At 43.5% G+C, this 14,381-nt stretch overlaps 2 protein-coding genes across 5 annotated transcripts in view; one reads left to right on the forward strand and one right to left on the reverse strand.

Moving 5' to 3' along the window:
* Positions 1 to 411: 411 nt before the first annotated feature.
* akip1 (A kinase (PRKA) interacting protein 1) lies at positions 412 to 1,974 on the forward strand. Of its 3 annotated transcripts, none has more exons than XM_023984997.2 (5): positions 412 to 493; positions 759 to 954; positions 1,076 to 1,162; positions 1,250 to 1,360; positions 1,537 to 1,974. In XM_023984997.2, exons 2-5 carry the CDS (start codon positions 799 to 801, stop codon positions 1,678 to 1,680), a joined length of 498 nt encoding a protein of 165 aa, XP_023840765.1. In that variant the 5' UTR covers positions 412 to 493; positions 759 to 798; the 3' UTR covers positions 1,681 to 1,974. The 3 variants fall into 3 exon arrangements, with proteins under 3 accessions (XP_023840765.1, XP_023840764.1, XP_070299052.1); XM_023984996.2 differs by having other exon boundaries at positions 469 to 493; positions 595 to 954; XM_070442951.1 differs by lacking the exon at positions 412 to 493 and having other exon boundaries at positions 527 to 954.
* lg4q.1:29h11orf16 (linkage group 4q.1:29 C11orf16 homolog) overlaps positions 1,964 to 14,381 on the reverse strand; it is a 13,196-nt gene continuing 778 nt past the window's right edge. For both annotated transcript variants that reach the window (XM_070442950.1, XM_023984975.2), the window contains exons 2-8: positions 10,553 to 10,772; positions 7,797 to 8,171; positions 5,272 to 5,393; positions 4,713 to 4,872; positions 4,208 to 4,460; positions 3,412 to 4,005; positions 1,964 to 3,232 (exon numbers count right to left, since the gene is read on the reverse strand). In XM_070442950.1, coding sequence (XP_070299051.1) covers positions 3,015 to 3,232; positions 3,412 to 4,005; positions 4,208 to 4,460; positions 4,713 to 4,872; positions 5,272 to 5,393; positions 7,797 to 8,171; positions 10,553 to 10,765 — 1,935 coding nt within the window. In that variant the 5' untranslated portion in view covers positions 10,766 to 10,772 and the 3' untranslated portion in view covers positions 1,964 to 3,014. The remainder of the gene's footprint in view (positions 3,233 to 3,411; positions 4,006 to 4,207; positions 4,461 to 4,712; positions 4,873 to 5,271; positions 5,394 to 7,796; positions 8,172 to 10,552; positions 10,773 to 14,381) is intronic.

Consider the following 14,381-nt stretch of genomic DNA (forward strand, 5'->3'; position numbering starts at 1 on the left):
CCAATCARGACCGGTTGTAATACAGCCTGGATTCGAACCAGGGTGTGTAGTGGCGCCTCACTGAGATGCAGTGCCTTAGACCGCTGTGTCACTCATTTGGCAGTTATTTTGATCTTTAGAATTGTCTGCTATAAGTTGGCAAACCTGTCGTTTTGGTATTTGATATCTTTGTGAAAGTGGTCTGTTACATAAGTATATTAAAACAACCTAAAAGAGAGAACATTCTTGAAACTAGACATTATTACATCCAGCATTCTAACCATTTCACAGCACATCAATTGAACAATGCCCATTTTMAAATCATGTTTAATAATTGACAATTTATTTGAAATATCGTGACACTTGCCATAATACASGACTAATTTGCTGAGAGAATGAGCTGGTTTGAGCCAATCCAGATAAGGGCGGTGTCCTAGACCGGAAATGTGACGACGTAATCTTTACGGCAAGTTTAGTGCGCGCAAAAGTAACCAAAACAGGCGCAAGTGTTTGGGTAAGTAACTTTACGTGAATAAATTGTTTGTCTCGTCCACACAAATTCATACGATAGGATGTAATGAGTTCATGTTCAACATTATATTCTCGAATTTCTAGGAATCTAATCGAGTGCTCACTGCACGTTGCATAGCTGSTCGTGCTCTGTCATATGTATGATACGCACCCACATCACTAGAGCGCACTACAAACCAAGGGAGGTTGTGACGTCAGCGTTGTGTTACGTTAACAGTACGCTACAATGTTACTCCTTGTCATGAAAGGGTCGTTTGTCGGTGTCTCGGGTACGGCAGAGATTTTCGCATGGCAACTCAAGCCTGGCAGCTGGAGTCATCCCTGCGCCGCTCCGCCAGACTCGGCCTGGAAGTACTGGAGCGAGCGTCGAGACGGAGCGTAGACTGGACGAGTGTGAGTCCGTCTCCCAATACAACACCAACGGATGGCAGCGCCGGGAGTGAGGTAGGCCTACGTGTAATTGTTTTTATGWCTTCTCTCAGAATTCTATGAACTATATGGACTATTGAGTATTTTTGTAAACTTCTATGTGTCTTTATCATATCCCCAACTGTCCATATTATAGGTTCTGGGAAACTCAGCACACACAAGCATGGATGATGCTTTTGAGACCATAGTGGAATTCATGGCTCAGACAACATATCAATGCAAGGTATTGTATGTGCTCCAACCCAATCCTATTGCCCTTATTTGGTGCACGCATTTGTGAATGCTGGGTGAATTTTTGTTTGTATTACAGAACTTTTACACATCGGAGACTGAGCTTATGGAAAATGAGAGAACCCATGTGTGCAGATACCATTCTCAYTCTCACCAATGCACAGGGACCTCACTGCAGATCAGGAAACATGTAAGGCAAAGTTACAGCCTCCTAAGGGCAGCAACCTGTCATATTGTACATTTAGAAGTTTAGGACAGATCCCATACATTCAAATGGTGAAAGTCAACAAAAACATTCCATTTGAAATGGCTTTACTTGTCATAGTCATGTGTTTGAGATACTAAGGTATGCTTGCGTTTCRCCAGGCACGGTCATCACCTGAGGATTTCCACATTGAGGTGTCTCCAGGTACCTATGCGATTACCGCGGGAACGCAGGACTCACAGCAACAGACCCYGCTAGTACGCATTAATGCAGGAGAGAGTATGAACCTCACCTTTCACCTCTAACCAATCCCCTTTGACTGTTCTGCTACCAATAACAAAACTGTCCAATCGGAACATTTACATATGTATTTTCAAGTGAGTCTTGTCTTCTGGATGAATTTGTCGCTTTAGAGCGGCAGTTATACATTTATTAATTTGCTGCTAAATGAGAAGCCATATTTTGATGATCTGATGAGGATTACATTTTTTATATTAAATTATTTATGTCAAATGTCTGCCTAAATGCATCACGTAAAGCACAAATTATGTATTTTTTTACCATATCAGCATAATAAAGTATATTTTATATCATGGTAATTTGTTTTTGGCACAGTTTTTCTTGTCAACTCAAGCAAATGTTTAAAAGCCCACCTCAGAGGAAGTTGTTGCACCTATTTCGAGTAATTCCTGTCCTAAAGCGTAKATTCTTGTTTAGGTTCCACCTAGAAGACTGGCGCAGGCTGCTAATACTTATTCAGGAATTGGGGATGGGATTGTGGTGATTTCCACGTGTAGCAGAGAAATATCAACAAATGGGGCACTGACTGACAGCTGTCAGTGTAACTAGCTAGCATGCTAACCTTAGCCAGCTCATGAAAGTTATGTGCGCACCATTTCAGTTGTGAAAGGCAGACTAGCTCAATAAGTGAAATGTATTGATTATGGTAATTTGCTGTTAAAAGGGGAGGTGCAAAAACAGTTTTCACATTTTAATTTGCTCCATGGCAAAGCGGTCAAGTGTAGGGTCATCACTAGTTAACACAGCCACAGCCATAAACCCTGTCTATTTCTACATTTTATTTTTTGTAAATCAGATTTTAAACTGAATTCTCATATTAACCTTAACCACACTGCTAACCTTAGCCTAACCATAACCTTAAAGAACAAAAAGCTCATTTTTGTTTTCATGAATTTGTACGATGTAGACAATTTTGACTTTATCTAGTGGAAAACCAAGTGTAGGCTACAAAGAAAAGCTGTTTGGCTCTCAGACAAGTCGTGAATAGGAAACTTTGCAGCAGGTGTTTCTGATTAATAGATATTGCCATGCTGGTGGGTGGTAATGTTTAATTAAAACRCAGCCCTGAAATGAAACGTAGGCTGGAAGTAATTTGCACGTCATCTCCATAGGAAAAGACACGTAAMACTCACGGAAACATCCGAAATCACACGTTTGGATCTGGCACTTCAAGCCCAAATATATCATACTTTGACTAAAACTATGWCTTAGTGACTTACACTGTTGCGCAACATCATGGGTAAGCTCTGCCCATTGTCTTTCAGCTCGAAAATYTGTATTTCTACTGGTGTGGGTATTTTTAAGACCCCACAAGATTCATCTTCAATAGTCAAAACCATCATGTATAAACACCTGTGATCGTGTTGCCAGCGGTTAACTGTAGTCTCGTTTTTGGACGAGGTTTGGAGTCTGTCAGGCCAAACACATCCCTGATGGTCACCCTCCTCTCACAGCCAGGAAGTGGCTGAAACATGGAGCTGTGATTGGGTGAGCCACTGATCTCGACGTCAGGGTAGCWGATTTTCATAGACTGGAATTTTCCCCTTGGTACTTTCTCTGAAAAATCAACAGACATTGGATCATATGTATGGTGTAAACATGCATGMTTTTCTTTTGGTTTGTTTAATCATCAGTTTTACGTTACTCTGCTTTTCCAATATAGTGTTATTTTCAACATGCTCAGTAGCAGGATGTGCATAAAGAATCACTCAATTTTAACTGAGTATATTCAATACCTGGTTGTCTGTGCTGTGGCTCTGGATGGCTTCTCCTCCAGTACCTCCAGTCAGGTCGGCCGTGTTCTGGCCCCAGCTTGTCCAGGGGAGAGGGCTCTGTGCTAGCCAATGGGCTGACAGACTTTTCCCCTATGGCCCCTGCTTCCTCATCACCCGACAGGGATGAAGAGGACGAAGATGATGTCTCAGGTTCGACCTCTTTAGTTTCCTTGAGCTCACCCAACTGGAGGTCCACCTTCTTCTCTAGCTCTGCCCTGTCTTGCCGCTTTTTCCTCTCTAGCCCCTCCCTCTCTCTCAGGCCATGCACATGAGTAGGCGGAACTCTCAGTGGCCACCATGGCTGCATGATTGGACAATGGCATGGTCCACCTGCTGATMGACAGCACTGTGTTCCAGTGCAGTACAGATAGGGAGGCCACATGGRGCTGTGGACGTGGAGCAAATTGTCATTGCAGCATGGCGGCAGAGGAATTCGCTGGAGCTCCCTGACGATCCGTTCATGCTGAGAAGCCGGGATCCACACAGCTAGATCCCCAGGCACCTGCATCAGCCTACCATTCCACAGCAGCACCTGGAGCCCCTTCCCACTCTCTACTGCAAGGGCAAATTTAGACCTCAGCTTAGAGTGCAACGTATAATATAGTGCCACACACTGGTCTTCTGTGCAGCCCCTAATTTGAGCATTACTGATATGAAAGGGGTGAAACATCTGTCATAATTCTCATATCCAGAGTCATGACTCTTTCACAGTGGGAGACAATGTAATAGTCAACCCTTCTGATCAACCGCACCTTACCTGTCACTGAATCTCGTGTCTCCATTCCGGAGACCACTCTCCCCGGACCGTATCTCCTCAGGTCAGGTTCCCACGGGGACAACACCGCATCCCCAGGGACCAGACAGTGTGTGTGGGCCTGAGTGTGGTTCAGCATGTCTGGAGAGCAGACTAGCTGCTGTTGCTGGGACATCCTCATAGCGRGACCGTCTCCCCCTTCGGGTCTCCTCGTCCCCGGCCTGTCAAACTCAACCACGTACACTCCTCTTCGACCCTGGGGGACAGAAGAAAATAAATTTTTGCTCACGGCATGGCATCGGGAGGCAAGGAACCAAGCTCAATGGAGCATTGACACATCATTACAGTATATTCACTGGTAGGCTAAAGATAGCAACCCAACATCTTACATAAGCCTCTAATGGTGTTTGGTGCTTTCATTTTTGAATGATATTGTGCTTAGGCGATATGATAATATATTCAATATCCTTTAAAAGATGACATGCATGAAGGGATGTATGCTTGTTACCTGGACTAGCTGCGTTACAGTGCCCAAGTAGTAAAGGCRATCCAGCTCCCTCCTGGCCAACACACGGCAGCCTGGGAGAAACTCTGTGCTGCATAGGGACAGGGCCCTCCCTGACAACACACAGCTACTAACTGGACAGAAGGGATTACCAAGCATACACCTGCAGCACAACCACAATAAATATGTTTTTTACCTCAGTGGGAACCAGACTGCATAGATGTAGCCAATAACATGTCTATACACATCCTGTACGTAAATGCTTAGATACTGTACATAAATCCTGTCCATAAATGCTTAGATACTGTACACACAATAGACAAATTGTCCAGAAATGCTTTGATTATTTTGTGGTTATAGCAGTGGTTTACTAGCCTGGGTACRAGCCTGTTTAGCTAATATTCAACTCCTTGTACTCTGTGTGATGTGCCAAAGTGTGTTGAGCATGATGAGTGGAATGTTAGCTACACAGACTGGTATCCAGGCTAGTGGTGTATAATCCCAGTGTATACAGTGCATTCTGTATGTAGCTGTTTAACATTTGGTAATCCAGGAAACCAACCTGAGAGGAGATAAGGGCAGTAAAGGCTGCAGTGGAACAACAGAAGGGGACTGACTGCAGGACTTCACTGGAGAACAGGTCGGCACTGAGGGCTGGCTCTCAGCAGTGTACAATGGAATCACCTGGAAGGACACACCCAAGACTTTAATCATAACTCTCCCTATTCAATGTTTTTTCTTTTTGTGACTTAAACTTAGAGATTTGGGAATTCACATTCCTTGTTAAATTCAAGCCTTTTTCTGGACCAGCTCACCAGTTTGTTATAGATGTAATAGTTGCTAATGTGTTAAAAAAAATATTATCCGACTCTACAGATTCGTGACCGGCCACAAACAACAGGTACGCTACCAAGACAGCCTCTAAGACTGGCAGGAYCTGGTGGGAGGTGTGTGCTCAAGGAACTCTTCTGGGCCCTCTCATCTTCCTATCAGTCATTGACAGCACAGCCCGGGATGTCAACAGTAGGTGGAAAAAACACTATGTGGCCAAAAAGTATGTGGACACCCCTTCAAACTGACAGGTGTATAAAATCGAGCACACKGCCATGCAATCTCCATAGACAAACACTGCCAGTAGAATGGCCCGTACTGAAGAGCTCAGTGATTTTCAACATGGCACCGTCATAGGATGCCACCTTTGCAACAAGTCACTTCATCAAATTTCTTCCCTCCTCYAGATGCCCCGGTCAACTGTAAGTGCTGTTATTGTCAAGTGAAAACGTCTAGGAGCAACAGCGGATCAGCCGCGAAGTGGTAAGCCACACYAGCTCAGAACGGTACCGCCGAGTGCTGAAGCGCGTAAAAATAGTCATTCCTCAGTTGCAACACACTACCGAGTTCCAAACTACCTCTGGAAGCAACCTCAGCACAAGAACTGTTCGTCGGAAGCTTCATGAAATGGGTTTCCGGGCCTCCTGYGTGGTGCAGTGGTATAAGGCACTGCATCGCAGTTACTTACTGTGCCACTAGAGATCCTGGTTCGAGTACAGGCTCTGTCCCAGCCGGCTGCGACCGGGAGACCCARGGGGCGGCYCACAATTGGCCCAGCGTCGTCCYGGTAGGGGAGGGTTTTGCCAGCAGGGATGTCCTTGTCCCATCGCGCTCTAGCGACTCCTGTGGCGGGCRGGGCGCATGCACGCTGACGCGGTAGCCAGGTGTACAGTGTTTCCTCCGACACATTGGTGTGGCTGGTGTCTGGGTTAAGCGGGCATTGTGTCAAGAAGCAGTGGTGTTGGTTGGGTTTTTGTTTCCCCCGTGGGGGTTTTTTGTCGGAAGGGACTTTTGCAAAAATGGTCTTTCGACCTTCGTCTCTTCTCTCTACTCACACACAACACACACCACACACACACACACCACACACAACACACACACACACACACACACACACACACACACACACACACACACACACACAACACACACACACACACACACCACACGGCCTAAGATCACCATGCACAATGCCAAGCATTGAGTGGTGTAAAGCTCGCGCCATTGGACTCTAGAGCAGTGGACACGCTTCTCTGAAGTGATGAATCACACCTCACTATCTGGCACAAGCAGCTCCATGCAGAAATGTTTTGTCGAGATCGGCGTGGAAGAACTTGACTGGCCTGCACAGAGCCCTGACCTCAACCCCATCTGCGAGCCACGCCAACTGCGAGCCACGCCTAATCGCCCAACATCAGTGCCCGACCTCACTAATGCTCTTGTGGCTGAGTGGAAGCAAGTCCCCCGCAGCAATGTTCCAACATCTCGTGGATTGCCTTCCCAGAAGAGTGGAGGCTGTTATAGCAGCAAAGGGGGGACCAACTCCGTACTAATGCCCATGATTTTGGAATGAAATGTTCGACAAGCAGGTGTCCACATACCTTTGGTCATGTATTGTATGTTGATGATCTAAATCTGAGCCACACCATGTACAACAGGAAACATCAGCACACCACAGCAGGCTCTTAACAACTTCAACACATGGGTTCAAGCAAGCAGAATGTCACTGAACCCTGTCAAGTGCAAGGTCCTATCAATAACCTTCACAAGAAATCCACCCAGTCCCGTGCCCTTTCTGGATTGAGGGCCAGAATCTCAAAGTGCTGTTAAGACTTTATGGAAGGAACACCCGCAGCCAAAACCAACTGACTATACCAGAGACTAGAACTGAACAGTACAATGAGGTCACCAATCCCATATTTCTGCTCATTAATGAATGAGTCGCTTTAAGACCGCAGGACATTTATTATTACATTTTCTTAAACTAGTATTTTATTTATTTGCTCTTATCCATTCATATTTTGTATGCTCATGGATTTCAGTGTGTGTTGACTGCTATATGAGTGTAATAATAACGAACTTGGCTACTGTCTGAAATCACACTGACACAATGAAATCTGGTGGAGGTGACCTTCCTTCTACTAACCCCGACAATGATTKATTAATCAAGTAAGTGCTCAATGATGAGCAGTGGACACTCAAATTCATTAAGACTCAATCAGTGTAAATGAATCACCAACTCTCATGGTCCCCCACCTGCTCAACTTCCCCATCCATCCCGACAGGGAGAACATAACAGTTCCCTCTTGTGGCGTGAGTCAGACACTGCATGAAGTCCTGAGTCCTGCCYTCCAGAGAGCTGCTGCTGCTGGGGTTAGATAGCGACAGGTGGAACACATGGACTGGCCTCTCCCCTGCCATGGTTGACAGGGCCCGGAGGAGTTCCTCTGGGTGGTCAGGGAGACCGGTGGTGACCAGGTGGACGGCATGGCAGGCTGGGTCGCTGAAGGCTGTACTCAGGGCAGCCAGGAGGTCCCTACCTGGGCTGGAGCTGAGGGAGTGAATCCAGGATAGAGCCTCGTAGACAGTGTCTGGAGCACAGGGCACCATGTGCTCAGACCAACGGGTTACCTAGGGTTGGGCAACATGGGACAACAATGTTAAAACCCAGGAAGGAATGTATAAGGTGTTCATAATGCATCAAAATGCTGAGCAAAATGTGACAAACCGTTAGCCATACGCCAGGGTTGGGAAAAAGGCATTTTACTACAACTAGGTACTGAACCCACTGCATTATCTTCCCGAAACACACTCCTCACATGTAAAACACTCACATAGYCATATTAGTCACCATTAGCCGGCCTCKGCCCAGTACCCTGCCCTGAACTTAGTCACTGTCACTAGCCGGCAACCACCTGGTACTCTACCCTGCATCTTAGAGYCTGCTGCCCTATGTACAGTTGAAGTTGGAAGTTTARATACACTTAGGTTGGAGTCACTAAAACTCGTTTTCAACCACTCCACAAATTTCTTGTTAACAAACTATAGTTTTGGCAAGTCAGTTYGAACATCTACTTTGTACATGACACAAGTAACTTTTCCAACCATTGTTTACYGACAGATTATTTCACTTATAATTCACTGTATCACAATTCCAGTGGGTCAGAAGTTAACATACACTAAGTTGACTGTGCATTTAAACAGCTTGGAAAATTCCAGAAAATGATGTCATGGCTTTAGAAGCTTCTGATAGGCTAATTGACATAATTTGAGTCAATTGGAGGTGTACCTGTGGATGTACTTCAAGGCCTACCTTCAAACTCAGTGCCTCTTTGCTTGACGTCATGGGAAAATCAAAAGAAATAAGCCAAGACCTCAGAAAACAATTGTAGACCACAAGTCTGATTCATCCTTGGGAGTAATTTCCAAACGCCTGAAAGGTTACCTTACGTTCATCTGTACAAACAATAGTACGCAAGTATAAACACCATGGACCACGCAGCCGTCATACTGCTCAGGGAGGAGATGCGTTCTGTCTCCTTGAGATAAACGTACTTTTGTGCGAAAAGTGCAAATCAATCCCAGAACAACAGCAAAGGACCTTGTGAAGATGCTGGGAGAAACAGGTACAAAAGTATCTATATCCACATTAAAATGAGTCCTATATCGAGATAACCTGAAAGGCCCTCAGCAGAAAGAAGCCACTGCTCCAAAACCGTATAAAAGCCAGACTATGGTTTGCAACTGCACATGGGGACAAAGATCGTACTTTTTGGAGAATGTCCTCTGGTCTGATGAAACAAAAATAGAACTGTTTGGTCATAATGACCATCGTTATGTTAGGAGGAAAAAGGGGGTGGATTGCAAGCCAAAGAACACCATCCCAACCGTGAAGCACGGGGGTGGCAGCATCATGTTGTGGGGGTGCTTTGCTGCAGGAGGGACTGGTGCACTTCACAAAATAGATGGCATCATGAGGGTGGAAATTATTTGGATATATTGAAGCAACATCTCAAGACATCAGTCAGGAAGTTAAAGCTTGGGTCTTCCAAATTGACAATGACCCCAAGCATACTTCCAAAGTTGTGGCAAAATGGCTTAAGGACAACAAAGTCAAGGTATTGGAGTGGCCATCACAAAGCCCTGACCTCAATCCTATAGAACATTTGTGGGCAGAACTGAAAAAGCGTGTGCGAGCAATTAGGCATACAAACCTGACTCAGTTACACCAGCTCTGTATGGAGGAATGGGCCGAAATTCCCCCAACTTATTGTGGGAAATTTGTGGAAGGCTACCCAAAACGTTTGACCCAAGTTAAACAATTTAAAGGCAATGCTACCAAATACTAATTGAGTGCCAATTTGTAAGTCGCTCTGGATAAGAGCGTCTGCTAAATGACTTAAATGTAAATGTAAATGTGTATGTAAACTTCTGACCCACTGGGAATATGATGAAAGAAATAAAAGCTGAAATAAATAATTCTCTCTATTATTCTGACATTTCACATTCTTAAAATTAAGTGGTGATCCTGACTGACCTAAAACAATTTTTACTAGGATTAAATGTCAGGAATTGTGAAAAACTGAGGTTAAATGTATTTGGCTATGGTGTATGTAAGCTTCCGACTTCAGCTGTACATAGTCGGTGAACACGGGTCACTTTAATTAATAATGTTTACATACTGTTTTACCCACCTCATYTGTTTATACTGTGTTCTAGTCAAGGCGCATCCCATAGAACTACTGCTGTACACACCTTTTCCATTCATATACTGRCTACACACACCATCATATGCATATTTATATTCCGGACTCTGACATTGCTCGTTCTGATATTCCTTATTTTTATTTTTGAGATTTGTGTGTATTGTTCAGTATTATTGCACTGTTGGAGCTAGAAACATAAGCATTTTMCTGCACCTGGGATAACATCTTCAAAATATGTGTACTCGACCAATAACATTTCATTTGATGATAATGCTTACAGCATTAACATTGTGAGTTGTACAGTACCTTGTATGAGAAGCCTATGATGTTGAAGAGCGAGTCTCTGAGGGATGCCTTGTTCAGCAGGGTCTGGATGAGCAGGCGCTTCACTGACCCCAGAGCAGTGCTSATGGCCTCTGAGGTGTCCAATACAAAGGACACATTCCTGTACCTCTGTCCCAGGAACAATGGAAGGAGCCTCCTATGAGGCTCACCAGGTAACTGGGATACAGACACCATCCTTGCCCTAGATGTCAAAGTATTAATGAGGTAGAGGAAAAACAAAATACCTATTGAAATGTCTCATATTAGGCCTACATGTTGTGTATACTGTATCCTCAAAGTATAAGAGACATGTAAACCAAGATCTGTAAACAAACAATGAAAGGAATAAATGAAGAGCTCCCTCCTAAAACAATTCTGCAGTGACAGGGATGTTTTCCATATATGATTWAAAAATATATATTTAATTGAGGAAGAAATTAATTATACTTTCATTGTTATACGTTTAGCTGTTTAATAGTATCAAATGATAGGCTACTGTACCTCTGTGAATCCCCAAGAGTGTTCCTGCCTGTCTCTAGTCTGCAGATAGCCACTAAGCTCCATTGTTTACTTGAGTTACCATGGAGAGGTCTGGGTGAATGTTACCGTGGCCTCTTTGGGCTGCATAACTGTCAGTCAACTAGTGAAAGCGGAGTAGTCTGGTCCCAGATCTAGTGCTGCATAGCCAACTCCTAAGGTCTGACACACGAACGAACATACGAGTTGCCTATACAGCACAAACAGATCTAGGACCAGGCTAAAAGCGATGAGATGYTAGCGTTATATAACACAGACGTTACAACTTGGTTACTTAAGGTAAATATATGGCAAATATGTTGTGTCTCTGTGAAAAGYAAGCCCTGAGAGATTTGACTGGCTTGTGTTTGCCTTTGAGGATTATGCTATCAAAGTAAAATATAGCCTTTATTGGCTTCATGTTAGAAGCCCCTGGATACTTCTTGGTCCCCCACCGACTCTTCTTGGGCACTTTGATTATGTGAAATTACCTTCAATTACTTTCTTAACTCACTTAGATTGACATTTCATGAGCATGGCTGTCAATGTTGAGTGTGTTAGATGTGTTAGAGGTAGCACTCAAAAGATGTTGCATCCATTTTAGAAAATGAGACCTTGTGTCAAATAGATATGACAAAAATAGAAAAAACATGAGTTCATCAACTTTTATTTCTAAGTGCTGCCTTATTGCTACATACAAGTGATAAGAGACAATGCACAGTAACTGTAACGTAATGACAGAATAAATAACTTCCACTTGGATTTCTTCACATTTTATTGTGTTACAAAGTGGGATTAAAATTGATTTATTTGTCATTTCTTGTCAACAATCTACACAAAATTGTCTGCAACYTCAAAGTGGAAGAATTATTTGATATAGTCGTTGCATAAGTATTCAGCCACTTTGTTTAGGGAAGCCTAAAATTTGGCTGAACAAATCACATAAATTACAATGACTCACTCAGTGTGAAATAATAGGGGTTGACAATTTTTAAATGACTAACCCTTCCTCTGTCCCCCATACGTAAGCTCCCTCATTCAAGTATTGAAATTCAAGCATAGACTACAAAAACCAGGGAGCTATTTGAAAGCCTCYTGAAGAAGGACAGTGATTGGTAGATGGGTAACAACCACAAATCAGACATTTCTTATCTTTTTAAGCATGGTCAAGTTAATTATTATGCTGTGGATTATATATTAAACCACCCAGAGGCATTAAAGATACTGTCGTCCTTCTGAACTGAGCTGCAGGACAGTGATTTTAAAACAGCTACAGAGTTCAACGTCTGTAATGGTAGAAAACTGAGGATGGATCAAGAATATTCCAGTGACGCTGCAATAATGACCTAAATGACAATGAACAGAAGGCCAAATCTACACTGGAGTTGCTTAACAAGAAGACAGTGAATGTTACTGAGTGGCCAAGTTACAGTTTCGACTTAAATATGCTTAAAGATCAATGGCAAGACTTGAAAATTGCTGTCTGACCATGATCCCCAACATCTAGACAGAGCTTGAAGATGTATTTTTATAAAAATGGGCAAATATTCCACAATCCAGGTGTGCAAAGCTCTTATAGATTTACCTAAAAAGAATCACAGCTGTAACCGACGCCAAATGTGTTTCTAAGAGACAGATCTAAATTTACTGTGGGGGAGGGGCTGGTCCAACTCAAGGTGTCATAAAAGAAAATGCACCCCCCTCCCCAAAGTTACAAATATTTTCACATGACCCTCCCCTAGTACTGTAAAATAAATGTAACACCCTCCCCCTCATTGTATTAACTCAAAATAATGTTTACGACCACATATAATAACTGTATCGACCCTGTGTTTATAAACCGGGATGTTGACTTTGCCACTTCAGCATGCTTTTGGGGCACAGTCGATACTACGCTGGGTTACGGGCCATAAGGTTGAGGGTTCACCGGCCACCACAAATGAGCTCACTCTCCCTGCCTGTTTCATTACACTACGATCAGAGCAGGCTGCAGACAATGATGAGCTAGAGGGAACTCTGATATTTATAATTATATAAAATATATGCAATAAATTCAGCAAAATACATCCCTCTCTACCTTGTAGGCTTAACCAGTATCAAAGGCTTGGCATGACAATCTCTGATGGCCATTACACTTTTTGATGTTTTGTAATAGATGTCTCTTTGCCGATGACACAACAGGTGTCACGCCCTGATCGGTATCACCTCTCCTTGTGATTGTCTCCACCCTCCTCCAGGCCCATCTTCCCCATTATCCCCTGTGTATTTATACCTGTGTTCTCTGTTGCCAGTTCACCTTGTTTGTCAAGTCAACTAGCATTTTTGTGTCTCAGCTCCTGCTTTGCCAAGGCTCTCTTTTTCTCACCATCCTGGTTTTGACCTTTGCCTGTKCTGACTCTGAGCCCGCCTGCCTGATCACTCTGCCTGACCTGTACCCCACCTCTGAATTTTTGACCTCTGTCTACCCTGAGCCTGCCTGCCYTCCYGTACCGTTGCCCCARCTCTGGTTTACTGACCCCTGCCTGCCTTGACCTGTCTATTGCCTGCCCRTGTTGRATTATTAACCTCTCCAGCGCCCTGACAAAAAAACAATGATTAATTTAAAATTGACTTTGAGTGTCCCTGTGTAAGAATTTCCACGACAGAAGAAAAGACAACACTTCTACTAGTCAGACTCAATCTCACAGGCACAAACATGACTTGAGTCACATTACCCCGGGAACATGATTTTCTTTTGTTGGGGTAGTCTGTAATATTTTGGTTAAGACTCAGGTCCCAAAAAATGAAATTAAACAATTATACCACATTACTTCTTACTAGTAATACATTTGTTTTGGAAACATTACAAAGCATGCTCATCTGTTTTTTTTGTGTTTTGTTGGTGTAATTTTAGCACAAAAAAATATTTTGCCTGAGTGGCTGGTAGATTTTTACATTTGTAACATATACGATTATAACATATTGTACGTTTGCAAATTTGTAACATATTATACACAACGGATGTTGGACATGTGTAAGAAATGCTGTCTTCATTGACCTTAACACATAGCTATAATACTGTTATAATGCCTTCCTTATTAAAGCAGACTTTGTTGCAAATATCTTGCTACACCCCACATTTAAACACCATCTGCCCGTAACAGATACAAACCTCACTCCCCCACGCAGGGGAGGATGGCTGACTCAGACCTTTTATTACCACTGATAAGGGAGGCATGCCATTATACGAGCATGCACACGCACACACACACACCCTTGCTTTAGGCTGGGTTTCCAGGAACAAAGAACAGTGCCA

The sequence above is a fragment of the Salvelinus sp. IW2-2015 genome, linkage group LG4q.1:29, assembly GCF_002910315.2.
Source record: "Salvelinus sp. IW2-2015 linkage group LG4q.1:29, ASM291031v2, whole genome shotgun sequence".
Taxonomy (NCBI): domain Eukaryota; kingdom Metazoa; phylum Chordata; class Actinopteri; order Salmoniformes; family Salmonidae; genus Salvelinus; species Salvelinus sp. IW2-2015.